Source organism: Carcharodon carcharias, chromosome 17, assembly GCF_017639515.1.
Source record: "Carcharodon carcharias isolate sCarCar2 chromosome 17, sCarCar2.pri, whole genome shotgun sequence".
NCBI lineage: Eukaryota > Metazoa > Chordata > Chondrichthyes > Lamniformes > Lamnidae > Carcharodon > Carcharodon carcharias.
The window spans coordinates 15,160,486-15,185,073 of NC_054483.1; the positions used below are offsets into that span (position 1 = coordinate 15,160,486).

A 24,588-nucleotide genomic window follows, 5' to 3' on the forward strand; every position below is an offset into this window, starting at 1 on the left:
CGTGCCCCTCCGCCCCATTAACCACACCCCGTGCCCCTCCGCCCTCTCAGCCACACCCCGTGCCCCTCCCTCCGCCCTCTCATCCTCACGCCGTGCCCCTCCCTCCGCCCTCCAGCCACACCCCGTGCCCCTCCGCCCCATTAACCACACCCCGTGCCCCTCCGCCCTCTCAGCCACACCCCGTGCCCCTCCCTCCGCCCTCTCTGCCACACCCTGTGCCCCTCCCTCCGCCCTCTCTGCCACACCCCGTGCCCCTCCCTCCGCCCTCTCTGCCACACCCCGTGCCCCTCCCTCTGCCACACCCCATGCCCCTCCCTCTGCCCTCTCAGCCACACCCCGTGCCCCTCCCTCCGCCCTCTCAGCCACACCCCGTGCCCCTCCCTCTGCCCTCTCAGCCACACCCCGTGCCCCTCCCTCCGCCCTCTCAGCCACACCCCGTGCCCCTCCCTCCGCCCTCTCAGCCACACCCCGTGCCCCTCCCTCCGCCCTCTCAGCCACACCCCGTGCCCCTCCCTCCGCCCTCTCAGCCACACCCCGTGCCCCTCCCTCCGCCCTCTCAGCCACACCCTGTGCCCCTCCCTCTGCCCCAGCCACACCCTGTGCCCCTCCCTCCCCCCCATCACCTAAACACTGTGACCCTCTCTCTCTGGCCATTAAGCCACACACACTGTAGCCATCTCTCTCCTCATCACACACATCATGTGGCGCCCCTCTTCCCAACGACCCACACACCCTGGGCCTACACTCCTTGTGCCCTTCCCCTGCCCTCATGCTGATACCACCAGAAATCGCACCCCATGCCCCCCCATCAAAAAATGGAACCTGCTTTCCAACCTCTCTCAATGTCACTGAATCAATGCTCCTTGCACAACAGCATCATCTCCGTGAACCTTCTGAGTCTGCCATGTCCTCCAATACTCATGTCTGAACAGAGCAAATGCACTGGATGATCATTTGCAATGGGTATCAGATGAATGAGAATTGACTTTCAAAGGCAAAGGATGGATTAGTTCCAGTGAGGAGCCACATTCGTGTTTTATGCGTGAGTCTATTCATTAATGCAAAATGATTTAGGTCTCTTTGGATGTTAGTGCAGAATTCAAAGCTGTAACTAATCGTAAGTGAAGGATAATGATATTATGATAAAGAGTTCTTGGTTTCAGGAATATTAATGAACAAATATTAAAATCCTGCAACTACTTTCCAGACGGCAGGTTATAAAACCACCATCTGATCAGGGAGGACTTCATCCATCTTTCCACAATTAAATCATAAAATATGAAGCCCAGGATCATTTTCAGAATTTTGTTAATGACAAGATAAGGAAATAAATGAGGCTGAATCAAGAATTTATAACTAAATTCTGTGTAGTTTAATGCAACTTGTCAGGCTACACGAAAGAACTTGGGACTTTGTCTGCTGAATCATTAATTCCTTGCATTCAGTTTTTTTTCCTCTACATTGCCTTGACCTACTTGTTCCTGATGCAGGTACTACTCTCTGTGGTTTGACACGTCACAGTGTTACTTATTGCTGTAAACCAATATGGCATCTGACAGTGTGTGACATTGCTCACCGTGTTATAGTGAAGGGGGACAGTGGCCTGATCTGGCAAGACATCTGGAGAAATAGGGGGCTGGAGCTGGGATGGGTGACATGGGGCTGGATCAGGGGACACGGGGCAGTGTGGGACACTGGGCTGGGACAGGGGGACAGAGGGCAATGTGTCGATTTGTAGTGTGGCGTATTGTTCTTCGTAAATCTCATTGTCATTGATGCATATAAATGGTGCTATTCCTCTTTAGGATGTAAACTCTTGCCACCAGGCCATACAGACTTTGCTGCACCTGATTTACATGTGAAAGAGAGAGGTGCCCTCTCCAAATTGTAAGGTTCAGTGTAGTCTCGAGCGGAATGGAATTCGAGGAAGCAATGGTTATTCACCAGTGCTCATGTCCTGTGAGGAATGAACTCTTGTAATACTGATCCTGATATTGCAATAAAAAAGTCGAAATAGTTTGAAACCTAGCACATTAAAAATTTCTACAAATGTCCTATAGTCACATGATGAACTATGCTTCTTACCAGACTGACATAAACAATTGGCATTGGGTGATTTTTATCACAGTGATTACAGAATGACAGACTTGTGCTCCCATTTGAAGAATTAGATCCTAGAAGATTCTCAATGGCTTCTAAAATAGATAGGAGTTTGCATCCTGTATTAAGTCACATGCATCACCAAAAAGCTTTTTCATCATCTGCCGAACTGCCTTCACCTCCTCTCCCATCAGGACACAGGCCAGAAGATCACAACAACTCGAAAACTTGAAAGTCAAAAGCAGATGGTGGATCAGGAGCTAGATCCCAGTCTCAGAAATCCACAGATCCAGCTACACCAACAACCCAATGGGCACTTTTTAGGAAAGCACATATGGGAAACAAAAAAATTAAGGTGCACCCAAAACAGGCGTTTTTCTCTTACCCAACTTTGCAGAACACAGGAGCAATATAATACTGAAGTGAGAGGAAAATATATATTTTTTTGTCATCAGAAAAATCCACTCCACAGAATCCCAGAAATTTACACAGTGAAGGAGACCATTCAGCCCATCATACCTGTGATAGTTCTTTGAAGGAGTCGTCGTGCTGAGTCCCACGTGCCCATTTTTTGTACCATTTCCTGCAAGTTCCTCATTCTTTGCCCAACCCTCTTAAAATTCTTCTTGGAATCAGCTTTACAGCTACACCATTCTACATCCCAAGAACTAAATGGAAAATACTCTTATAACCCCGCCCCCCCCCACTTTGATCATTTTCCCCTGAGTTTGAATCCGTGCCCTCTGGTTAATGAGCTACTTGCCAGATGGAATGTTTCATCGTCTTGAAACCCTTAATTAGGTCATCTTTTACGCTTCCCTATTTGAAGGAAAACCACCCTAATATTTCCAACTTCTTTAGACAAATGAAGTCCCTCTTGCCTCGTAACATCTGGGTAAATCTCCTCTTTACATCATTACTGAAATGTGATGTCCAGACTTGTCACAATTCTCCAGCTGAGGCTGAACAAGCGATTGATAAATTTCTAGCATAAATTTCTTTACTCTTATATCCTACTCCTCTATTTATAAACCCAAGAGACCCATGTTATTTCTAACCACCTCACCAAATCGCCCTGCCACCTTTAAGGATTTGTGTATATGGATACCAGGGTCTCTCAGTTCATGTACACTTCTCAAAATCAGGCTGTTTAGAGAATGGAGAAGTATTTGTTCACAAAGCCATGATGCAGTTATGTGAATCATACTGAAATGCTTCACTTTGTAATAAACGCTCCATGCCAACAGCAAAAAAAGGACACATGACATTTCTGCCACCCCCATAAAAACTAATGGCCACACAAAATGTTTTAAGAAGATTATGTCCCTTCTAATGGAATGCAGAGCACCATAATAAACATTTTGTTCCTTTTGGAGTTCACAGTGCGTTGTTGGATCAACTATTTTTATCCATATTTTGAACATGGTGTATGGCAAGAAAATTATAGCATTGTGTTGTGGTTTACAGTCTCCCACCCAGTTGACCTTTGTCACAATCCCAGTAGAATGCTGCATCCTGTATAATACCTTTGTTTGGAGCACAGAGCTGATTAACCACTTCACTGCTATCACTTGTGAAATGATCATATTCCGCCTCAAAAGTTTTGCTGCTTCATTTCCTGCTACTGGCCCTGTTGCTGTCCTGAAGGGGTCAACTCCCTGCAGGCCACAGCTCAGTACAAAATGGGCTAATCCTGGTCCCAATCCTCATTCTGACATTTCCAACAATAATGGAAACCCCAGTTAATTTGTTTTTCCCTTTCCCGCCAGCTCATAAACTAACCTTTGAGCCACCATTCCTACTGCCCTTGATAAGGTTAGCAATCTCATGACAGCCCAGCAACTGAACCCAGGAACTTTCTGCTCTTTTATGACTCAGCTTGAACTAACTAAAACCATCTGCAAAATCCAAATATATTTCAAATTAGAAACAAAAATTACACATCAAAAAGCACAGTCACATCAAAAATGCTCTCCAAAGGCCTGTTATTGATAGTTTAAGGATATCCGCTCCAGAGCATATTTTTAAAAAAATGTTTAACAGTTTTGGAATCCGGATTTTCTATTTGTAATTTGAAAGGATTATATTTTGGATTTAAATTGGCCCCATTCTTCCCTCAAACAGCAATGTTGACAGGGTAAGTGTTCGAGCAAGTTCTCAGGATCTGGCACAGGATAAAAAAAAACCCACCTCTACTACTGCCACCTCCACTGCCCCCAGCCATTCCCTTCCTCTCTTGAATAGACTGGTGCAGACTGCAATGAAAGGCTCTTTGGCTGGAGGCTGAATTTGTCTTCCATTGACCCCACCCATAACTTCATAGATCGTGAGCTCCCGTTTGGATAATTTAAATCTTCCATTTACTGTATCATTCTGTCACTGCATTGTCTAATATCTTCAAAGGAACTCTTATCACTGCAAAATGAGGGGCCGGGGCAGTTACAAATCCTGTATTAACCAGGGGCACATGATCCAAAAGCTCTCTCCCTGCACTACCTTCACTGCCAGCAGCATTTTTAAGTTTTTCACTCCTATTTTACTTTTTGGCCTCAACTTACATTAAATTCAGATCATGAACTGTAGTGTTGTTGGGATAGTGCCTTCCCCTAAAAAAAGTGCTTCTGCAAGAGGTGAGACTGCCCCTTTAATTATACTGATCAGTCAGTTAACAATCTAAAATAGGCTCTAGAGCTCTGGGGAGTAACAATGTACCAAAAACAGCTGGCTGTGTGTTCATCAAAACAGGAACAAGAAACATAGGGGAAATGAGTGTACTCAGATGTCACAGGAGCAGAGGATGTATCTGGAATATCTCATATTTGAAACCTTTACAGTGGTTACCAACGACTTCAGATTCCAAGTTCTCCCTACGTTCTCCACTCATCTAGAAGTGAGGAAAATTTAATAAGGAAAGCAAAATACTGGCGACACTGGGAATCTGAAATGAAAACAGAAAATGCTGGAAAAGTTCAGCAGGTCTGGCAGCATCTGTGGTGAGAAACAGAATTAACATTGAGTCCATTTGACTGTTTCTCTCTCCACAGATGCTGCCAGACCTGCTGAGTTTTTCCAGCATTTTCTGTTTACATTTCAAATATTATGTTAGCCTTTACTACAAAGAGATTGACATATAAACAAGTCTTACCACAATTGTTTAGGGCATTAGTGAGACCATAGCTAGTGTACTGTGTACACAATTAGTCTCCTTAGCAAAAGAAAGATATACTTGGCTTAGAGGGAGTGCAATAAAGGTTCACGAGACTCGTTCCTGAGATGTCCAATGAGGAGAAATTGAGTAGAAAAGGTCTCTATTCCCTGGAGTTTAGAAGAATGTGAGGTGACCTCTTTGAAACAAAGTTCTTACAGGATGGTTGATGGGTGTAGGTTTTCCCTGGCTGGAGAGACTAGACTTGGGGATCTTGGAATAAGGAGTCAGCCAGTTAGAACTGAGAAATTTCTTGACCAATAGGGCTGTGAATCTTTGAAATTCTTTATTATAAAGAGCTCTGGATGTTCCGTCATTGAGTACATTCAAGTCAGAGATCAACATAAAGGAATTGGAGGGTATGGGGATAGTGTGGGAGTCTGTATCTGAGGTAGCAATTCATTAACTTACAGAATACTGAAAAGCTTGGATAGAGTTGACGTGGGGAAGATGTTTCCATTAGTAGGAGAGACTAGGACCTGAGGGCTCAGCCTCAGAGTAAAGGGAAGACCTTTTAGAACAGAGATGAGGAGAAACTTCTTTAGCTAGAGAGTGGTGAATCTATAGAATTGATTGCCACAGAAGGCTGTAGAGGCCAGGTCATTGAGTGTATTTAAGACCGAAATAGATAGGTTCTTGATTGGTACGGGGATCAAAGGTTACGGGGAGAAGGCAGGAGAATGGGGTTGAGAAACTTATCAGCCATAATTGAATGGCGGAGCAGACTTGATGGGCCGAATGGTCTAATTTCTGCTCCTATGTCTTATGGTCTTATTATGACCTGACTGAAAGGCACAGCAGCTCGAGGAGCTGAATGGCCTACTCCTGCTTCCATTATATTATGGTCTTAAAGCTGAGGTCCAGCTAAATGGGTGTCGACGGCACTCATATCTGGTCATTCTTTATGTAGTGAGTGTTGGTGAGTGTCAGCAATCCACCAGATCATTGGTGGGATGTGTCTGAACCCATTACCCAAATGCAGACACTTTACCAGCAGGATTGTGACTGCACTCTTTCATCAGGTTACCATGACCCCTGAAATCAGATCAACTAACTCAGGAACAACTGAGACATTACTAGAATTATTTTCCTGCACAGTTCATGTTTCAACTCTTGCAACACCATGAAATGAGTGATTAAATAGGAGGACATGAATCCAATCAATACGGACAGAGTTGTGAGACCATCCCTCCCCACCTGACAAGACATTAACTCAAAACCTCCTGCCTGTGCCTCACTGGCATTTTCTATATGGAAGAGTTCTATCCCATTGCTTGACCACTTTATTTTAAATATTAGTAAAGAAAAAATGTTCTGTCTGCTGCCTCCAAACATGAAAATTTAGCTGGTGATTCAGTGACAATCTGTACCTATATAAAAGCACGAATGCACAGCCACGAGTATTGGTCAGATCTGTGAGCTGACTGTCACTTTACGGTCAGAAGCTGGTACCTGCATGGGTCATACCTGTCCGAGTCAGAACGTTCCACGTTCAAGCCCCACTCCAGAGACTTCAGCACATGATTAAAGCTGACACTTTGGTGCAGCACCGTACAGATAGTAAAGAGATCAAGATATTAAAGATGTAAAGGATCTCATGTGAGGATTCAAAGGACAGGAGAGTTCTCTCTAGTGTCTTGGCCACCATCATTATTCCTCAATTAAACAATTGCCACTTAGCCAAATTCCTGACCGGTGACTGTGGAATTGTACCCAAGAGACAGACTGCACCAAATTCTGTTCTTTGAAGATTTCAGGGTTTCTTTTTAAAGTTACTTAAAAACTAGTATTAAAAAGTTCATAATCCTTCAGATCCTTTAAGAAAGGAAGGAGTGGGAAGAAAAAGTGGAGTGGAAAGGTTTTTTTTCAAAAACAAAGAGCAAACACACAGATTTGGATGCCCCTATGTTGAGCATCGTCCCTAGGTTGAGGTTATTCCTGACAATGCTGCTCTGGGAAAGTTAGCTGTAACTTGGACTGGCCCTTTCTACTTACCAAAGTAATACCTGGCCTCCATCTGGTCTCCTTTTCAAGATTCAAGCTGGAACAAGTCTGGAGACTTGATTTCTAACGCATGGAATCATCGAATGATACAGCACAGAATTTGCCCATTGAGCCTATACTGGAAATATACAACTTGAGGTGCAGCAATGTGTCATATTGAGAACGTCCAGAATTATTGATAGATGTGCCTTCAGAATGACTGTCGTCCCATCAAATCAGAAAATGAGTAAAGGGGCAAAGAGTGTAAGGCACCTTGTGCTCATGATCTAGGATCAATGCATTGGTCAGGGATGGGAAAGGGGTTTGGGATCTTGTGTGGTGCATGAGCATGAATATACATCAGTACCTCACCTCTCCACTATCATGGCTATTCAAATTCACTGTTTTCCTAGTCTTAAGTGCAGTTCTGGATCTTAGGTCAAGGCTGTTGACAGCCAGATTGGGGCTGTGCCCTGTCTCAAGAATCAATGGGATGTGATTGAGCTGAAGTTAGGATTTGGATTCAATACAACAACAGACTTAAGTCTTTTAATCAAGCTCTGACTCACCAGCCATCCTTCAGATAATAAAATCTCTCAAATTGTAACATCAAACCCAAAGGCTTTAACTCATCCAAAACATTGAAATCACCATTGGCTGATGTCCCTCCAAACCACTGGGAGTAGTGCAAAAAGAATTATTCATTTCAAAATAAGAACATAAATAGGAGTAGGCCATTCGGTCCCTCAAGACTGCTCCACCATTCAGTAACACGAGGCTGATCATCTACCCTCAACTTCACTTGGCTGCATTATCCCCATATCATCCGATACCCTTTGGATCTATCCATCTCCCCAAAAATGGAGCATCCACTACCTTCTGGGGTAGAGAATTTCAGAAGTCCGCAAGCCTCAGTGAAGAAATTTCTCCTCGTGTCAGCTCTCAGCAGCATCTAAGACTATGGCCAGGATTTTCCAGCCTCTTTGTGGTGGGAGCCACCATGGGGGATTCAATAGCCCAGCCAAAAGCCCACCGACTTTCAGCGGGACTGAGTGATCCTGGCGGTGGGCAAGTCCAGGAAATCCCACCCCATGTCCCACATTCTAGACTTCCTAGTCAGGCAAAACATCTTTCCAGTATTTACCCTGTCAGTCTGGCCCCTTGAGAATTTATACATTTCAGTGAAATCAACTCTCACTCTTCTAAATTGGAGGGAATTTACTTATCTATCCTCATAGGACAATTTCCTCATACCAGGAATCAGTCTAGTCAACCTTAGTTACAGTCCCTCAAAGTCAAATGTGTCCTTCCTTAGGTAAGGAAGCCAAAACTGTACACAGTATTCGAAGTGTGGTCTCACCAAAGTCCTGTACAATTGCTACACTCTTGTATTCCAATCCCTTCGTACTAAAGGCCAACATGCCACTGCCTTCCTAATCGCTCGCAATAGCTGAGTGTTAACTTTCCGAACCATGTACAAGCCCACCCAGATTCCTCTGAATACCCACTCTCTCATCATTCGAGGATTCTGCTTTTCTACCTTTCCGACCAAAGTGAATAACATCATACGTCTTCACATTATATTCCAGCTCCCATATTCTGGCCCACTGACTTAATATATTTATATTCCTTTGAAGACGCTTTGCATCCTACTCACTGTTTACTTTCCCACCTAAGTTTGTATTATTAGCAAACTTGAATATAGGTGCTCATCTAAATCATTGATATAGATGGTCAATAGCTTAGGCCTAAACATGGATCCCTGTGCCCCCTCCAGTTACATCCTGTTCTCCTGAAAATGACACATTTATGCCTATTCTGTTTTCGATCCTTTATCCAATCCTCGATCTATGGCAATCAATTACCCTAATCTCAGCCCTAACTTTGCGTGATCACCTCTTGCGAAACAGCTTATCAAATGCTTTGTGAAAATCCAAATATATCCAACCACTGAATGTAGTATATAAATATTTAAACATGATCTGAATATTTCAAATGGGTTGCCATGGCTGAAAACATACTATTCAGCAACTGAAGGTAATACTTGTCTTTGGTTAACACAAGCGTGATAAGGACACACGTATAACATGCTGATTGATATGTTTAAACCATCACAATCCAATAAACTGTCTGCAGTGTGAAAAGATCCATGTCCTATTTTTTTCTGTGGGGGGGGGGGGTGGTGTTGGGGGGAAAGAGAGAGAGAGACACACACACAGGGTTTTGAAGGTGATTTTGAAAAGACTGCACTTTTCCCAGTATGTCTGCAGCATTAATCCTGAATATTCCAGTGACTTCCAGCTCGGTCTATTCAACAATGATCCCCAGGAAAACCATGCTGGTAGATTATGACAAAACAGAAGCGATCAAAAGGCCTTTCCATTTGAAAAATAACTGCTTAAGCAGCTGTGAAACTGTGCCATTAATGCGGAGCTGGGGATGAAAAGGGATATGGTCATTTCTGCTGTACATTCACGCGAGAAAGAACAGCAGAGGGCCGATTACTCAAACATCCACGTTGGATTCGGCATGCTAATCGGCACTGATCTCAAAACGGTTAAACCACAAGGGCCACTGCAGCGAAAAGCAGCTGGCATCCTGTCAAGTTACATCAATTTCTCCCTTTTTTTTTGGTGCCTTAGCTCCATAAATAGGACGGGCGACTGTTGTTAATTGCCTTACCTGCATTATCTGTGGCTGGTTTTCCTCTGTGTTTCCCAGCCAGCTCACCTGCAACAATCTCTGCTGGCCCCTGTACAGGTGTATCAGCCTCAGGTGTCTCGAAATTCGCTTCGGAGTCAGAACTGTAGGAAGCAGGAGGAGAAAGGAGAAAATGAAGAATCTTCCCTTCGGAAATCAACTTTCATTGATTCTCTCTTATTGCACTGACCTTTCTCAACCGTGCCTGCCTCCCTCACACAACAACCTCCCCTCCCTCCTTTACCCCTAGCCTTTTATTTCCTTCAAGACAGCCACTCGCCTGAAGCTTAACCTTTTCTCTTCGGGTTTTGAACCTTCATCTTCATTGTCTTCAGCTCCCGCTCCTGCTCGAACCACAGACCACGTCCACTTCGCCCACTGAATGGGAGACAAGATCTGCCATGGGCTGAAAGCCATTGGAAACAAATAGCCTGCTCAGAGGGGCTGCTGCTGCTGCTGCTTCTCACAAAATGGAGGGAAACTTAAAAAAAAATTACTGGCGTGTGTGTGTGTGTGTGTGTGACTAACTGAATGTGGGCTTCTGCTAAAATCACGGATGTGGTTACATGTGAAACATCAAGTCAGTTTCTTCCGCTGCCTGTAGCCTGGCGTTTTGCTTGCAATTGCATGACAGTTTCAGTTCTTTCTCTCACTGGGTTCCAGCAACTTTCCAACAGACCGGAGTTATTTTTGCTCCCATTCTGCGGCCCACTTGGAGGGGAGAGAGAGAGGGTGGAGGGAGAGAATGAAAGAGAGAGAAAAAAATAGCGCACAAGTCTGCTCTCATCCAGCGATCTCCCTCCGCCAGCATCTAAATGCCAAACAAGAATCAGCTGGGTGGCAGATAGCAGAAGCATTCTCTCAAGATCCGCCCCTCAGATTGTACTAACCCGATTTGAGGATGGGGGCGGGGGTTGGTGGTGAGAGAGAGAGGGAGATCTGTCAGCGTGTTTGTTATCCCGTGAGCCAGTCCCCCCCTGTGTTTTTTTTCTGTCAGGATGATGGTTAAATCCAACCTGCAGAATTCGCTGCTACTGAGACTTCCAGCAAAGCGAGTTCATTAAAGCTCAACAGCAGCTCTGAATGTAAAAATAACTTCACATCCATGACAGCAAGGAAGCAGCTTCAAAGGCGGCTGGTCCTGTACTCTGATGGCAAAGAAAACTTAAAGCCAAACACCCAGGATGATAGACATACACATTATACCTAAGATGGGTTCTAAACTTGACATTAATGTCCTTTATAAATTATTTAGTAGATTCGTGAATCATAGAACGGTTACAGCACAGAAGGAGGCCATTCGGCCTATCGTGTCTGTGCTGGCCCTCTGAAGGAGCAATTTACTGAGCGCTGCTCCACCACCTCCCTGCACATTTCTCCTTTTTGGATAATAATCTAATTCCCTTTTGAATGCCTTGGTTGAACATGCTTCCACCTCATTTTCAGGCAGTGCATTCCAGATCCCAAACACTCTCTGCAAGAACAGGTTTCTCCCCCTGTTGCCATTGCCTCTTTTGCCGAGGACTTTAAATCTGTGCCCTCTGGTTCTCAAATCCTCAGGCAATGGGAATAGTTTCTCCCGATCTACTCTGTCCAGGCCCATCATCATTTTGAATCCTCTATCAAATCTAATACCTCTATCAAATCAATTAAATCAGTGTATTTATTTTTAGCCAGACAGAACCTCAACTAAACTATCAGTCACATCAGGCCATATATATTTAACTGCTAATTATGATCCTCTGAACTGTATTGCCAGTTGTACAGTTTAGGCTGAAAGCCAGTTAATACTCTTGCAAATGAAATCAACCATAGACTGCAGATTCCAAAGTATACTGACATTAGCGACAGGTTGAGATATGCTCTGAAGGCAAGATGGAAAGTATAACTCAGGATACTGACTTCTGAGGTTGTGAGATCATCCCTGGTACTAATTTGACCACTTCGCAGCAACATTATCAAACAAAATTTGACACTGAGCCACATAAGGACATATTAGGACAGATGACTAAAGCTTGGTCAAAGAAGTAGACTTTAAGGAATGTCTTTAAGGAGGAAAGAGAGGTAGAGAGATGGAGAGGTCAGAGCCCAAGCAGCTGAAGGCAAGGCCGCCAATGGTGGAGAAATTAAAATAGGGTAACGCGAGAACTGGAGCAGTGCCGAGATCTTGTAGGACTCATGGCTGGAGGAAGGTCTGCGGGCACAATGCAGGTAAGGTTTGCGAGGGACAATAGGAATTATTTCTCTGCCTCTGGTTTCAGCAGATGCTCCTAAACCCCTGCAGCTTTCATTCCTTGAATTACACTACAACAAACACTTGCTGTTTGACACAGAGCCAGATAATGATATGTTAGGTTCAATGACCAACTGTCTGGTCAAAGGAGTAGGTTCTGAAAGGAGGAGAGAAAGATAGCAAGGGGACACACACAGCTAACCACCCTGCAATGGAATGCGCAGATATTTTGGCCAATTAGCCATTAAAGGCCCCCTCAAGCAATCAGATGTCACTTGCATCCAAATGTCACTATGGTGCAAATAGCAGGAAATCTATCAGATAAGCTCCTTCTGTCATTTGCATATATTTGAATGCGTTAGTAAGTGAGGCAGCAGAGTGCAGTGTAGTGGCTCCCCAGAAATCCTCTATCTCCCCAGAGTTACGCTCCCCAGCAAAGCTGCAGTGGACTTACAGCTGAACTCACAGATTAATACATTCTGATTGGCAATAGCTTCACCAAAGTCCTGATTTTGCATTCAAAAGTGACAGACAGGAGTATATTTAGTAGCCTTTAACAGGCCCCAGAACTATTTTCCTCACAAAATTCTAGAGGTTATTCAAAAACTTCCAGCGATCAATGCAGCTCAGTCTAAACAGATGACCTTCTTACTGCAAGGTGGCTGTAAAGCACTTTGAGACATTCAGTGGTTGTGAAAAGCACTATATAAATGCAAGCCTTTCTTTTCTAAAAATTAGATCTGGTTACAATCAACTGCTTAATTCATTGCACCTACTGTTATGGGTTTACTGTCCATCTTTCTCCATCCAGCCGCTGCCGGCCAAACTCCACCTCCCTGCCCCACTGTGTCCTATGTTCACTGGAGATCTGTTCCCAGACCATTGCCAGTGTCACTGTACACTGAAATGATAACAGGACCCAGGGGCTCAGGAGAGAATCTTAAATTGTTCTCCCTAGACAAGGCACCTGTCGGTTGAAAATGTCCCATGCATAGTTTCTGAGGAGCACATTGAAACATTTGCAGGAAGTTCCTTTGCTATCTCACCCAGCGTGCACCTAACTATGATTGTTGCGGCATCATAGCCTTTGAAAGCTGCCAATCTGTCCCAAGAAACTCAGGCATTCTAATTCTATTTGGTCATAAATTTGTCACTAAATTAATTGTTCTGTTTGAATGATATGGATCCAGGGGCTTGCAGTAGGCTGTTTTTAACCCCATTGGCCTCAGTGATACGTAAAACCCAGCTCAGAACACCGAGATCTGACAGCATCCGCAACCTGAGATCTTGAGAAATGAATGGAATTTACACTGTTATCTACTGCCCTGAGGTTCTATTGTACACACTCTTAATTATTCAGGAAGATATAAAGCTTGGAGACTTTTTAACCCATTAGTATCTTCACAATGTGGCAGACAAGAGGAACTTCACACAAAGGTGTTGGCATGTTGATTAGCCTACTCCTGCTTCTACTTTTGATCTTATTTAAATGTCAGAGCTGTGCCAGTCGTGACTCAGTGTACAACACAAAAACAAAAACAAAAATACCTGGAAAAACTCAGCAGGTCTGGCAGCATCAGCGGAGAGCAACACAGTTGACGTTTCAGGTCCTCAAGACCCTTCAACAGAACTAAGTAAAAATAGAAAAGGGGTGAAATATAAGCTGGTTTAAGGTGGTGGTGGTGGGGGGTGGGGGGGGGTGGGGCATGGTGGGGGGAGGTGTTGGGACAAGAAGAGCTAGGTGGAAGGCCAGTGATAGGTGGAGATAACCAAAAGATGTCACAGACAAAAGGACAAAGAGGTGTTGAAGATGGTGATATTATCTAAAGGAATGTGCTAATTAAGGGTGGAAAGCAGGACATACAAGGTACAGATAGCCCTAGTGGAGGTGGGGTGGGGTGAAGGAATCTAAAAAGGCTAAAAGGTAAAGATAAGACAATGGATGGAAATACATTTAAAAATAATGGAAATAGGTAGAAAAAGAAAAATCTATATGAATTATTGGAAAAAAAAAGGAGGGGGAAAAACGGAAAGGGGGGGTCTGGGTAATGCTTGCGGACAGACCGAAGCTGTTCTGCAAAGCGGTCACCCTGTCTGCATTTGGTCTCTCCAATGTAGAGGAAACCACATTGGAATCAACGAATGCAGTAGACTAAGTTGAGGGAAGTGCAAGTGAAATGCTGCTTCACTTGAAAAGAGTGTTTGGGCCCTACCCGCATGGGCCCCAGCTATGCCTGTCTCTTTATAGGGTATGTGGAACATTCCTTGTTCCAGTCCTACTCCGGCCCCCTCCCACAACTCTTTCTCCGGTACATCGATGATTACTTCGGTGCTGCTTCATGCTCTCGTCGGGACCTGGAAAAAATTATTAATTTTGCTTCCAATTTCCACCCCTCCATCATTTTCACATGGTCCATCTCTGACACTTCCCTCCCCTTCCTTGACCTCTCTGTCTCAATTTCTGGTGATAGGCTGTCCACCAATATCCATTACAAGCCTACCTACTCCCACAGCTACCTCGACTACAGCTCCTCACACCCCGCTTCCTGTAAGGACTCCATCCCATTCTCTCAGTTCCTTCGCCTTCGTTGCATCTGTTCTGATGATGCTACCTTCATAAGCAGTTCCTCTGACATGTCCTCCTTCCTTAACCGAGGTTTTCCACCCATGGTAGTTGACAGGGCTCTCAACCATGTCCGGCCCATCTCCCACGCATCCGCCCTCACACCTTCTCCTCCCTCCCAGAAACATGATAGGATCCCCCTTGTCCTTATCACCCCACCAGCCTCCGCATTCAAAGGATCATCCTCCACAATTTCCGCCAACTCCAGCATGATGCCACCACCAAACACATCTTCCCTTCACCCCCCTTGGCGTCATTCCGCAGGGATCATTCCCTCTGTAACACCCTGGTCCACTCCTCCATCACCCCCTACTCCTCAACCCCCTCCCACATCACCTTCCCATGCAACCACAGAAGATGCAACACCTGCCCCCTCATTTCCCCTCTCCTCGCCATCCAAGGGCCCAAACACTCTTTTCAAGTGAAACAGCATTTGACTTGCACTTCCCTCAATTTAGTCTACTGCATTCGTTGCTCCCAATGTGGCTTCCTCTACATTGGAGAGACCAAACACAGACTGGGTGACTGCTTTGCAGAACACATTTGGTCTATCTACAAGCATGACCCAGACCTCCCTGTCGTTTGCCATTTCAACACTCCACCCTGCTCTCATGTCCATATGTCCATCCTTGGCTTGCTGCATTGTTCCAGTGAAGCTCAACGCAAACTGGAGGAACAGCACCTCATCTTCTGACTAGGCACTTTACAGCCTTCCGGACTGAATATTGAGTTCAACAATTTTTAGATCATGAACTTTCTCCTCCATCCCCACCCTCTTTCCATTTTTTCCCCCTCCTTTTTGTTTTTCCCAATAATTCATATAGATTTTTCTTTTTCTACCTATTTCCATTATTTTTAAATGTATTTCCATCCATTGTCTTACCTCTACCTTTTAACCTTTTTAGATTCCTTCATCCAATCTCACCCCCACTAGGGCTATCTGTACCTTGTTTGTCCTGCTTTCTACCCTTAATTAGCACATTCCTTTAGATAATATCACCATCTTCAACACCTCTTTGTCCTTTTGTCTGTGACATCTTTTGGTTATCTCCATCTATCACTGGCCCTCTACCTAGGTCTTCTTGTCCCAACCAGCCCCGCCCCCCCCCACCGCCCACACACACACACACACACACACCCTTAAACCAGCTTATATTTCACCCCTTTTCTAGTTTTATTTAGTTCTGTTGAAGGGTCATGAGGACTCGAACTGTGCTCTTCTCCATCGATGCTGCCAGACCTGCTGAGTTTTTCCAGATATTTTTGTTTTTGTTTTTGTTTTGGATTTCCAGCATCCGCAGTTCTTTGCTTTTATTTTTGTGACTCAGTGTAACACTTGTGTCTCTAAGTCAGAAGGCCCTGCATGGCTCTAAGTCTCACTCCAGAGGGTGAGCACAGAATTCTAGTCTGATACTCCAGTGCAGTTCTGAGGAAGTTCTGCACTGGTGGAGGTACCATCTTTCGGATGAGACATTAAACCTTAAACATAAAAGATCCTTGGCATGATTTTGGTGAAGAGCAAGAGGCATTTTCCCCTTGTTAACATTTATCCCTCAGCCAACATCATTAAAACCAGATATCTTTTTGTTACCTCACTGCTTGCATTGTGTGCAAATTGGCTGCCATGAGTCCTACATTCCACTTTGAAAAGACTACTTTGTCTGTGAAGCATCATGTGATGTCCTGAGGTCATGAAAGGCACTATATAAATGCAAGTCTCTTTGCACAAATGATCTCAATCCATTGTTGACATTCCCAAGAAGGCACATTTGAGATTAGAAGGCTCATCCTGTGGGAAATTGGAAATGCAATCTGAGCTAAGCCCGAAATCAGTCCTGTCCCTCTCCATCGAATTGGTTTCTCTCATCTGGCATCTTGTCTGACCTTGATCAGGTTGGAATTTGTGCGTTTCACTTGCATTAAGTGGAAATCTAGTCAGGCAACAACATTAAGTACACAATGTCGAAGTATAGCTAACAGTGTTTCATCAGTGCTTCAGATCTCAAGCAATACTATGATGGAAGGGAAACATGACCCATCCTCATTCCTCAAATGGCTATCATTCATTCATCATTACCAAACACTGATGTGTCATTGACACAATCCTTAGTCAGTTCACACAGATGTAATAACATGAAACTCCTGAAAATGACACCAGATAGCTTCAATAACACAGGATAAGCTTGTACACTTTCAACTTCTTCACCTTTAGCTGATTTGTTAACTTCTTTCCTTTCATAGCATGCACACACGGAGACTTCCTGTCCACAAAACATTACTTCCTGTTGGCATGATCTTTATGTCAACTTTTCCCACTGTATATTGCCATGTCAACGTTTCCCATTCTATTTTCCATGTCAATTATCAGGTTATTGTTGCAGAATCTTGCCATTATGTGGCTCTGTGGAACAGGCTTCTGAAATCTCTCCTCCAATTTTGCCACCACTTTATTTTTATATGTGTTTTTTTTTAATAATCGTTCATGGGATGTGCACATTGCTGGCTGGGCCAGCATTTATTGCCATTCCTAATTACCCTTGAGAAGATGGTGGTGAGCCGCCTTCTCGAACCACAGTCCATGTGGTGTAGGTACACCCACAGTGCTGTTAGGAAGGGAGTTCCAGGATTTTGACTCAGCAACTGTCAAGGAGCGGCGCTATATTTCCAAATCAGAATAGAGCACAAGTGTGATTTGGAGGGGAACTTGCAGGTGGTGGTGTTCCCATGCATCAGCTACTCTCGTCCATCCAGATGGTAGAGGTCGTGGGTTTGGAAGGTGCAGTTGATGGAGCCTTGGTGAGTTGCTGCAGTGCATCTTGTAGAAGGTACACACTGCTACCACTGTCCATCGATGGTGGAGGGAGTGAATATTTGTGGATGGGGTGCCAATCAAGCTGACTGCTTTGTCCTGAATGGTGTCGAGCTTCTTGAGTGTTGCTGAGGTGCAATCATCCAGGCAAATGGAGAATATTCCATCACATTCCTGACTTGTGCCTTGTAGATGGGGGACAGGCTTTGGGGAGTCAGGAGTTGAGTTACTTGTCACAGGATTCCCAGCCTCTGACCTGCTCTTGTAGCCAAAGTATTTACATGGCTAGTCCAGTTCAGTTTCTGGTCAATGGTAACCCCCAGGATGTTGATAGTGGGGGATTCAGTGATGGTAATGCCATTGAACATCAAGGGGCGATGGTTAGATTCTCTCTTGTTGGAGATGGTCATTGCCTGGCACTTGTGTAGTGTGAATATTATTTGCCAGTTATCAGCCCAAACCTGAATATTGTCAAGGTCTAGCTGCATTTGGGTATGGGCTGCTTCAGTATCTGAGGAGTTGTGAATGTATTGAACATTGTGCAATCATCAGCGAACATCCCCACTTCTGACCTTATGATGGAAGGAAGGTCATAGATGAAGCTGCTGAAGGTTAATAGCACACTACCCTGAGGAACTCCTGCAGTGATGTCCCAGATTTGGGCCAAGACTGTGATGAGGTCAGGAGCTGAGTGGCCCTGGTGAAACCCAAACTGAGCATCAGTGAGCAGGTTATTGCTGAGTAAGCTCCGCTTGATAGCACTGTTGACAACATCTTGCATCATTTTACTGATGATCGAGAGTAGACTGATGGGGCAGTAATTGGCCAGGTTGGATTTATCTTGCTTTATGTGACAGGACATACCTGGTCAATTTTCCACATTGCAGGGTAGGTGCCATGTTGTAGCTGTACTGGAACAGCTTGGCTAGGGGCGCAGTAAGTCCTGGAGCACAGGTCTTCAGTACTGAGCCGGAATGTTGTCAGGGCCCATAGCCTTTGCAGTATCCAGTGCCTTCAGCCGTTTCTTGATATCACGTGGAGTGAACTGAATTGGCTGAATAATGACATCTGTGATGCTGGGGAGCTTAGGGGGAGGCTGAAATGAATCACCAGTCAGCACTTCTGGCTGAAGATGGCTGCAACTGCTTCAGCCTTACCTTTTGCACTTATATGCTCCCCTATCATTGAGGTTGTGGATATTTGTGGAGCCCCTCCTCCTCCAGTTAGCTGTTTAATTGTCCACCACCATTCACAAATGGATGAAGCAGTACTGCAGTCCTTAGATCTGATCTGTTGGTTGTGGGATTGCTTAACCATATTTTTAGGTATGCCCAGTGCTTCTCTTGGCATGCCCTCCTACACTTTTCATTGAACCAAGGTCGATCTCCTTGGCTTGGTGGTAATGGTAGAGTAGGGGATATGCCAGGCCCATGAGGTTACAGATTGTGGTTGAGTACAATTCTGCTGCTGCTGATGGCCCACAGCACATTTTGGATTCCCAGTTTTGAGTTGCTAGATCTGTTTGAAACCTATCCCATTTAGCACAATGGTAGTGCCACACAACTCAGTGGAGGGTATCCTTAGTGTGAAGATGGGACTTGGTCTCCACAAGGACTGTGCAGTAGTCACTCCTACCAATAGTGTTATGGACAGATGCATCTGCGACAGGTAGATTGCTGAGGATGAGGTCAAATAGGTTTTTTCCTCTTGTTGGTTCCCTCGCCACCTGCCACAAGCCCAGTCCAGCAATTATATCCTTTGGGATTCGGTCAGCTGGGTCAGTGATGGTGCTACTGAGCCACTCTTGGTGACGGATATTGAAGTCCCCCACTCTATATCCTAGCCACCCTCAGTGCTTCCTCCAAGTGGTGTTCAACATGGAGGAGCACTGATTCATCAGCTGTGGGTGAACGGTATGTGGTAATTAGCAGGAGGTTTCCTTGCCCATGTTTGGCCTGAAGCCGTAAGACTTCATGGGGCCCAGAGTGGATGTTGAGGACTCCCAGGGCAACTCCCTCCCTCCTCTACCTTATACCACTGTGCCACTGCCTATGCTGGGTCCTGTCCTGCCAGTGGGACAGGACATACCCAGGGACAGTGTTGGTGTTGTTTGGGACATTGTCTGTAAGGTATCATTCCATGAGTATAATTATGACAGGCTGTTGCTTGATTAATCTGTAGGACAGTTCTTTTAATTTTGGCACAAACACCCAGATGTTAGTAAGGAGCACTTTGTAGGGTCAATAGGGCTGGGTGTGCCATTTTCTGTGTGTGCATATAAATTATATTCATCAAATGACTAGGCAATGCCACACAATTTACAAATAATATATCAGAAATCCCACGTATAACACACACTTGTGCTACACCACTTGTATTTTCTGTTTTCTTTCTAAATGCTGATCCAACTTTTCACCTATTGCCAACATTTTCTGTTTGCATTTCAAATATTCAGATATTTCAGATAGTTTTCCTGACTGCGCACACTTGGGGTGGAATTTTGCACCAGCGGGATTTTATGGTCACGTTGAAGTCAGTGAAGTTTTCAATGGCTCGCCACATTTTACCACCCTCCCCTGACAGACAGTAAAATTCCACCCAAAATGTTGCTGCTTATTTTAGATGTAGCACAAAATGTTAGTGCAATTACATTATTGTGTATTTTTGGAGGAAACTGTGTGATATTTCATTATTGGAGTATGGATTGACCGACTTGGGAACAAAATTACTATTTCTTTTATGAAGTATCATTTTGATTTTATGCATAAACTGGAACTGATCCAAAACTCCGTTGCTTGCATCCCAACGCGCACAAATTCCCATTCACCCATCGCCCCTTTGCTTCCTGGCATGCACGAATTTATGGCCAAACAATGCCATAATGTTAAAATTCTTCTCCTTGTTTTCAAATCCCTCCATAGCCTTCCCCCCCCCACCCCCCCTCCCCATCTCTGTAACCTCTCCCAGCACCACAACCCTCCAAAATCTCAGTGCTCCTCCAATTCTGGACTCTTGATTCCAATCGCTTTACCAGTGGCAGCCATGCTTTCAGCTGCCTGGGCTGTAAGCTCTGGAATTCCCTCCCTAAACCTCTCCCTCGCTCTTCTCCTTTAAAGACACAATTTAAAACATACATTTTTAACTCAACTTTTAATCACCTATCCCAACATCTCCTTATGTGGCTCGATGTCAAATTATGTTCGATAAGGCTTCAGTGATACACCTTGAGGTGCTTTACTCCATTAAAAGGTGCTATATAACTGCAAGTTGTTGATGTAAATTTATCAGTTTTATTAAGTTCTGACAATCGAAGTAAACAAGAGTTTCCTGAGTATGATTTGATGAAGCTCCTACACACGGGAATGACGAGATGCAGCAGTCCCAGCCGCAGCCAAACCTAACCGGCTTGAGAGTAGACTAGCCAGGAGCTTTGATGAAATCAATGAGATTCTAAATTGGCAGTTTACAATAAAGTCATTTTTTATTTAAGGGAAAAAAGAGGCATGTTTATAATTCTGGCTCTCCCGCTGTTGGCCTCACCCATCCCCTTCGGTCTGAAAAATGCCACAGCAATTTCTGTGCACCGAAATAAAGGCAGGAAATGGTGCTCTAGAAGGTCAATGACCATCTAAAGAGTGCAACTTCAGGGTTCCCCAGTATCAAAGGATCTCATAAAACTCCTTTTAGAGAACCATAACTAAAGCCCAAATCATAAAAAAGGCAAAGGAAACAGTTGAAATAATAATCTTCCTGCCCACGTTCAGTATTCATTCTAGTCCTTGTGGTGCTTTCTGGTCAAGGCCTCGGGCATACCAGTGAACATTGCCTTGTTCCTTCCCCAGAACATGTTCCTTCTCCAGGCCACCCAGGCCCAGAGCATAAAACAGAGGTAGCCGGAGTGACAGCCCCCTTGAGCTGCGTCTGATCTTGTCCTCTAGATAGCCACCTTGGTCAGACCCACGAGGAATTCCTGTCTTTTCTGCCTCTACGCTACAACAGGTGGCTTAGCATCGGGAGTGTGGAACTGAAGCCAAAGCCTGAGGAGCAGCCCCTTCAGGTGATGGAAACAAAAGGGTTAAATTCTTGAGTTGCATCTTTTATAACGTGGCAGCTTGGTACAAGCCCGCCAAACATGGAGCACGTGGGAATTTCAGCAGAAGTGGGTTTCCTCCTCTCTACCAGGAGGACACCCTCAACTCCATCCAGGTGGAATTTTTTTCCTCTTGCTACATTTGCATTTCCCGGCACCTCTCATATGAAATAACCAATTTCATGCTGATTTGGGGAAGTGTTTTGTTCTGGCCCAGAAATAGCAGTAAGACTGTCCAGCATTCATTTCATATTGGATCCCTCCAGCAAACACACTCGTCACATTTTCATTCTTGCACTCCTGGCTGGATTTGAGTGGGATGTTTTTCTGGTCAAATCAGGAGACTGATCAAAGCAGGAGGTTTGTTAAGAACACTGCCTGTTATTTGTTTAATAATCAGTGGACTTGTAGAACAGGAAATCCAAAGGCTGAAATCAAAATGGCACTATGAACATGTATGAATGAATCCTGTCCATGTCTTTTCACCTAATTGACCAAGATGCTGTCAATGTCTTAAATTTAAATCCTCCATTGCCTTGCCAGACCCTATCTATATAGCCTCCTCTAGCTCTGCAACCGCTTCCCAATTCTCTGTACCACTGACTCCAGCTTTTTGTTCATGCAGAGGTTAAGGAGGATCCATCTCTTGGGTGACAATTGGCAGTCATACTTTCAGCTGCTATTCCCAGTCTCAGGAATAGCTGACCTAAACCTCTCCACCTCCCCATTTCGATTGCCCCCTTTAAGGCCCTTCTTAAAAGCCATTTCTCTAACAATGATCTTGGTCACCCCAGTCCCTAGCCACTTTTTCTCAAGCTGTCCTTACACCCCATGAAGCCTATTGGGGTGTACTTCTCTGCTAAAAGTGCTTTATGAATGCAGGTAGTTGTTGTAGACGGTCACTCCGGCTACCTCACTTCTATGCTCTTCTCTGGGCCTGGGTGGGCTGGGGAAGGAACATGTTCTGGGGAAGGAACAAGGCAATGTTCACTGGTATGCCCGAGGCCTTGACCAGAAAGCACCACAAGGACTGGAATGAATACTGAACGTGGGCAGGAAGGTTATTATTTCAACTGTTTCCTTTGTCTTTATTATGACGGTTTTGCAATCTAAGTGCTCCAGCAGTGCAGTAAAATTGCTGTGTACAAATCTGTTTTCATGGTATATATTCTGTCCCTGGGAGCATTTCTCCTGCGTAATATACATTCAGCCACAGCTTCGTAGAATTGGGATATCCCTTCAAGCTCTTGAGAAGCTAAAAATTCACATGCCTGTGATTTGAAAGTGGCAATGCTGCCATTCTGATTTGACAATCCAAGTGCCAGCCAAGGTCTGTCTGCCACAAAAGTATTTGCCAAAGAGTTACTATGAGTTGCATTGCAATTGATGCAGCCACGTTGTTATGAGCTGGCTCCCCTTCTATTCGGCCCCCTTGGCTGGTCACAGTAAAGGTTTTAAAATATCTTTACCCCATAAATGTCTTTCCCAATCCAAATGTATTTAATTGTTGCTAAGGAGCCAATCAAACCAATCTTGAGTCAAAGAAAGGGTAAGTTTATTAATTGCTAAGCCCCAAAAAATTATAAAGACATGACAACACACACACACACACAGACACAGACACACAGACACACACAGACACACACAGACACACACAGACACACAGACACACACAGACACACACAGACACACACAGACACACACAGACACACACACACACACACACATCAGAAGTAGGAAAATTAGAGTCCAATAAAAAGTTAAAAGAATATACGATTAAGTTCTTTGCACTGCATTGACGGGTAGAGGGATCTGGGTGTACAGGTCCACAGGTCACTGAAAGTGGCAACACAGGTGGATAAGGTAGTCAGGAAGGCATATGACATGCTTGCCTTCATTAGCAGGGGTATTGAGTATAAAAGTTGGGAAGTCATGCGGTAGCTGTGTAGAACCTTGGTTAGGCTACACTTGGAATATTGCGTGCAAGTCTGGTCGCCACATTACCAGAAGGATATGGAGGCGTTGGAGAGGGTGCAGAGGAGGTTGACCAGGATGCTGCCTGGTCTGGAGGTTATTAGCTATGAGAAGAGGTTGGAGAAACTCAGATTGTTCTTACTAGAGTGAGGGAGATTGAGGGGCGATTTGATAGAAGTTTACAAAATTATGAGTGGCATGAACAGAGTAGATAGTCAGAAGCTTTTTCCCAGGGTGGAAGAATCAATTACTAGGGGACATAGATTTAAGGTGAGAGGAGAAAACTTTAGAGGAGATGTGCGGGGCAAGTTTTTTACACAGAGGGTAGTGAGTGTCTGGAATTCGCTGCCAGAGGAGCTGGTGGAAGCAGGTACGGTAGTGGTGTTTAAGAGGCAGCTTGACAAATACATGAATAGGATGGGAATGGAGGGATACGGACCCCAGAACTGCAAAATGTTTTAGTTGACGGGCAATATGATCGGCACAGGCTTGGAGGGCCAAAGGGCCAGTTCCGTGCTGTACTTTTCTTTGTTCTTTGTTCTTTGTCTTTGAGGTGTAGTTTGTTGGACATTGCAGCCGTTTGAAGCAACTTAGTTTTCTGTAGAATTCTGGAGTTGACGTGGTTCAGGTCTGCACTTAGTTGAAGACACTCTAGCTTGGTTCAGGTCTGCACTTTGTTAAAGACACTCGTTTAGCTTCAGAGAGAGAGCAAGAGAGAAAGAGATCTTTTCTGCTCTCTTTCAGCAGCATTTTAGATGACTGTGATATTTCTTTCTCCACCTCCTTCTGATTCTGCTTGGCAGAACCAGTTTTTAAAACACCTGTCTGTATCTTCCCAGAAAGGAATTTGATTAACATGTCTTGCAGTCAT

At 44.6% G+C, this 24,588-nt stretch overlaps 1 protein-coding gene across 4 annotated transcripts in view; it reads right to left on the reverse strand.

Annotated features, from left to right (window-relative positions):
* The window catches only part of tacc1 (transforming, acidic coiled-coil containing protein 1), a 134,659-nt gene that overhangs the window by 78,762 nt on the left and 31,309 nt on the right, over positions 1–24,588 (reverse strand). For 2 of the 4 annotated variants that reach the window (XM_041209955.1, XM_041209954.1), the window contains exons 1-2: positions 10,269–10,812; positions 9,971–10,092 (exon numbers count right to left, since the gene is read on the reverse strand). In XM_041209955.1, the coding sequence (XP_041065889.1) occupies positions 9,971–10,092; positions 10,269–10,405 (259 nt within the window). In that variant the 5' untranslated portion in view covers positions 10,406–10,812. Of the gene's footprint in view, positions 1–9,970; positions 10,093–10,268; positions 10,813–24,588 lie in introns of those variants that run through there. The other 2 variants (XM_041209956.1, XM_041209957.1) reach the window with 2 other exon arrangements.